The sequence below is a fragment of the Mesitornis unicolor genome, unplaced genomic scaffold (genome assembly GCF_000695765.1).
Source record: "Mesitornis unicolor isolate BGI_N332 unplaced genomic scaffold, ASM69576v1 scaffold13061, whole genome shotgun sequence".
NCBI lineage: Eukaryota > Metazoa > Chordata > Aves > Mesitornithiformes > Mesitornithidae > Mesitornis > Mesitornis unicolor.
Window position 1 is genome coordinate 1 of NW_010161744.1, and position 4,503 is coordinate 4,503.

At 49.2% G+C, this 4,503-nt stretch overlaps 1 protein-coding gene across 1 annotated transcript; it reads left to right on the forward strand.

The window, feature by feature from the left end:
* Nucleotides 1-120: 120 nt before the first annotated feature.
* On the forward strand, nucleotides 121-575 carry LOC104547642 (dickkopf-related protein 1-like). The gene is made up of 2 exons (XM_010193428.1): nucleotides 121-181; nucleotides 325-575. Exons 1-2 carry the CDS (start codon nucleotides 121-123, stop codon nucleotides 573-575), a joined length of 312 nt encoding a protein of 103 aa, XP_010191730.1.
* Nucleotides 576-4,503: the final 3,928 nt, after the last annotated feature.

The following is a 4,503-nucleotide window of genomic DNA, read 5'->3' on the forward strand; positions in this document are numbered from 1 at the left end:
CCAGCGGGGTGTTCGCGGGAGGGAGGTGTCAGCCACCCGTGGCTGACAGCCGCCCCGCTGCATCCTGCAGGGCTCTGCACTCCCCTGGAGCCTCCCCACGGAGCCGCTGAGCTGGACGAGATGGGCACTGAGGCACTGCCCCGACGGACACCTGCTCCTGCTTGGCTCCCCACTGCCAAAGGTAAGGTGGTCCCCCATGCTCCGCTCCACTGGTTCAGGGTGCTCACCCTACCTTACTGTCCCCTGGGGGCAATGACCGCTCTGCCCCACCATCCCCCGTGGGAGCATCCCTGGCTGAGCACATGTCCCGCTGTCCCCACACAGGTGAGGAGGGGGACTTCTGCCTGCGGTCATCGGACTGTGCAGCTGGGCTGTGCTGCGCCCGTCACTTCTGGTCCAAAATCTGCAAGCCAGTGCTGCGGGAAGGGCAGGTGTGTACCCGGCACCGGCGGAAAGGCACCCACGGCCTGGAGATCTTCCAGCGGTGCCAGTGTGCCGAAGGCCTGGCGTGCCGCCTCCAGCGAGAGCATGGCCCTGCCGACGCTTCCCGCCTGCACACCTGCCAGCGTCACTGAGCATCACTGGATGGATGGACAGGATGGACAGACTCCGGCCCCGCCGGAGCGGAAGGTTGTTTCTCAAGGGAACTACTTTTAAATGACTAATTGCAGTACGTTACTGTGTTGTGAATACTCAAGCTGGCACTTAGCTGTACATAACGCTGGGACTTTTAATGACTTTTTGTTTTTCCAAGGGTGCCGCCTTGTGCTCTTCAAGCCGTGACTGTGACTTTGTACACACTGGGTTTTTTTTAATCTGGGTCAAAGGGATGTGACCGTCTGTTTTTTGAGGGAATAAATGGTTATTTAAAATCAGACCGCGATGCCTGCGCATCCCTGCCTATGCATCCCTGCTGCCGTGGCCCCTCCGTGGCCCACAGGAAGGGATATATGCCCCCCCTGGGGAAATGCTGAAAGGGTATTGGGGTGGCTGATCACCGGCACCCCACAGGAAAGGACGTTACTGTTATATTTATTCAGCTGCTTTTTTAGGAACTGCAGTGTGCCAGGGTAGCCACTGATACCCTCTGGCTGCTGAAGGCTGGGTCACTGTGGCCAGGGCTGTGGGAAGGGCAGGTGGCAGCAAATCACCCTCCTGCCCAATTTTTCCATGGGGTGAGGAGGGAGTGCAGGATCACTGGAGGGGCTGTGCTGTACCCCGGCGTGCAGCCAACCATGGGATGGGTGCGGAGGAGCCCGGTGATCTTGACCGCTCCATCAGCGCGCGAGGCCATGTGGGCTCTTTGCTCAATAAAGACTTATTTCTCACTTCATTTTGCAGCTGTTACTATGAGTTTGCTCCTGTTTGGGATGGTTTGGAGGGAGGGAAAGCTGCAAGTGTGCTTCCACCCCGCCCCCCTTCCTCATCCTGTTTAGCTCCTTGTCTTGTCCAGCTATCACAAGTGGGTGTTAATACGTGCAAAGGGAGAGCAGGGCCATACTGTGCGGCGTGGGGCTGGCAGGCAGTCAGCCAGTGCCAGCAGCTCTGTCCTGTGCCTGCCTGATGGGCTTCCTGTGATCTGGGGAAGGTGTTCAGGATGCAAAGCTCTGCTGGAGTCTTCCCTGCACAACCCCAAACTGTTTGTATCCAAAATCAAAATCTGACTGCAGGGCAGCACATCCCTAGGCGATTCCTAGGACACACTCTCCCATTTGGAGGGATGCTCCAGCAGCACCACACCTTGTTTTGCAGTGCAACCTGCTCACTAGTGGTTAGTATCTCTAGCATTAGGGCTACCTATTTAGGGACCTCAGGGACTGCTCTGGTGCATGGTATTACTGAATCCCGATCCAAATTGCAGCTCTCACCGCAGACTGCAAATAGTGGCTGGTGCTGAACCAAGCTACGGAAAATGCAGAAGAGGGAGCAAACAGCCCCAGGTAGAGGGCAATTATTAAAAAGAGCCTTCCTCTTGCGTGGGTGAGGGTGGCATGCAGGCAGGCTGCAGAACAGAGCTACCTCAAAGCAGAGGGTAAAAAAGATGCTCCTTAAACCATGTGAATGCACCAGGGCACTTGTGCCCACCAAAGTACCTGCAGCAGCCAGCTTGCCAGCTGAATGCAAGCCGCAGGTGCCAGCAGTGCTGTGTGGTGACACTGACAGACAACAAGCATTTAAGTCTCACTGTACTGGATCTGCACTTGGGAACAGCTTTTACTGGGGTTGCAGCGTAGCTGGGGTTGGAGGCATGCCCCTGAAAGTGTTCGGAATTCAAAGGCTTTAACATCGTGCAAGGCTTCAAATTTTTTTTTAAGATAAATTTTAAAGTACTTTTTTAAAAAGATACTTTTTAAAAAATTACTATTTCATAACATACTCGATTATGCCAATAATAATGGCACTGGAGCAAGGAAGGTACACGGCTATGAGTAAAAGCATCAGTAACTATTTAGATGAGTACATATCTGACATGAACATTGGCATTATTTTATCCCTAATACATATAAAATAGTGTCATTATGTTTAGGGTGTTTTTTCTCCATACAGTTACAGCACTCTCTTCTTTCCAGATAGGCCAACACAGATTTTACAGCTTTGAAGGCAGTGAAAAATACGCTCATGTGCATTGAATACCAATGCATCTTTTTGGTCCAGAGATGTTATTATATCAAAACTTGCCCTCTCACAAAGGTGCTTGAACAGAGGTGGAGCTCGGCATTGTCGCACAATCCTTGGGGACAGGTTTTAGTCCCAGGATGGCCTCGTGGTGACATTGGGCACTCTTCAGTGTGTCAGACACCTTAATAAAGTGATTGTTTCAGTCTGAACAACCTCGGGTGCCATTTCTCGTCATTGTCACTACCAGGTTCTCTATCTATTTAGAGTTAATAAAAGCAGCAGGTTTTGGTGGGTGAGGAGGTTTCGCACCTCTTGTTTACTCACTGTTCCCAGTCATAATAATATGCTATTTAGAGCAATAAAAAAACCGGAGCATTGTAAAGGAGCCTCCTCTAATGACTGGTTGCTGGCAGCACAGCTTTGCAGCCTTCGGCAAATATAACCCTTCCTCTTCATTTCTCCTTCAAATTAAACCCTACGACATGGAGGCATGGGACAGGAGCTGGTGATAACACCTCCAGAGTTTTACGTTCCAAGGGTCTGAAGGAGAGAAGAATAAAAAAACCCCAAATCAAACCAGCACATAACCTGGTGGGGTTTGAGCCCTGCAGTGGTAGGGGACAGTATTTAAGGGGTCTGTGTGGGCTGGATGTGTGTCTGCAGTGCGCTCCCTCATGTGCTCCTTCCAGCAGCTACAACCGCAGTATTAAAGGTTTTAAATGCCCTATTCCCTTCAATATCCATTTATGGGCCAATTTGTCACTATTTTTTCTAATTATTGAAATTTTGATAGCCCTTTCTGGACTCTTTAACCACTGGCCTGTTGTACACCTCGCATCTCCGCAGCACTCAGCTAAAAATAATAAAGTAACACTCCAGAACCCCATAGCCCTACCCCAGATTACACGGACTGTCTAAACACAGATAGCTTCATGATTTGAAGAGAAAAATTACATTACTCTTCCATCTATGCTATGGTTTTCCTGAGATTATTTTTCTGCCCTGCAGGTACAGACTTGAAGGCAATGCTTTCACAGAAGCATCATCAGAAAGCCCCTCTGTGCTGCATCTGGTGACAACGTTGTCATAAAATAATTATTCTTCCAAGGGCAGAAGTGGGGCGGATGGGACATGGCATAGTTTTACTACGACTTGTGATGAAATGAGTTTTTTGGTAAGGCAACTACTATTTTCTTCTAATTTTTCTTCCTAAGTTCTTTCAGAAACTAGTTTGACCCAAGGTGTAGCATAAGAAATACCTTTTTTAAACAAAACAAAACCAAAAAAAACCCCGAAAATCCTCAAACCTAAAGCTTTAAAGCAGATGCTCGCACTCCTTTTGCTTCCCCTGATGGTCCCATTGTTTTTGAAACTAAACTCCCATGCCATTAAAAGCACTCGTCTGAGGAACGAAAGCCCTCTCTATACGCATACGCTGCCAGAAAAGGTTACAGAAGTCCTTAAATCCACCCACAGGCATTAAGATGAGAAAAGTTGGGGTTTTTTATACTCCTGACACAGAGCCGAAAACCGTACATTTTGGCTCATAAAGATGAAAGATCTAAATAGGGAAAGCAGGTGAAAAACTTTATGAATGTAACACAAAACTTTCGTTTAGTTTTGGGTGTTTTTTCTTTCTTTCTTTCTTTCTTTCTTTCTTCTCGCTTGTTTGTTTTCCCTTATATTTGGGGTGAGGTTTTTCTCGTGGGGAGCTCACCCACCTGCTGAAACTGCTCTTTCTCATGAGTCTTGCAGCTGAGGGCTCGGTGAAGCAAACCTTGATCTCACCTGGGGTGGGATGCAGTGCATCCAGGTGGCCCCGCTCCTCCTCACCCCTCGCAGAGCATCAAAGGTATGGTTTACCCCATGCCTTGTGCTTCTGCA

Coding starts and splice junctions, on each gene's coding strand:
- LOC104547642 (XM_010193428.1), top strand. CDS start 121: ATGGGCACTGAGGCACTGCCCCGACGGACACCTGCTCCTGCTTGGCTC. Junction 182..324: donor TTGGCTCCCCACTGCCAAAG/GTAAGGTGGTCC, acceptor GTCCCCACACAG/GTGAGGAGGGGGACTTCTGC.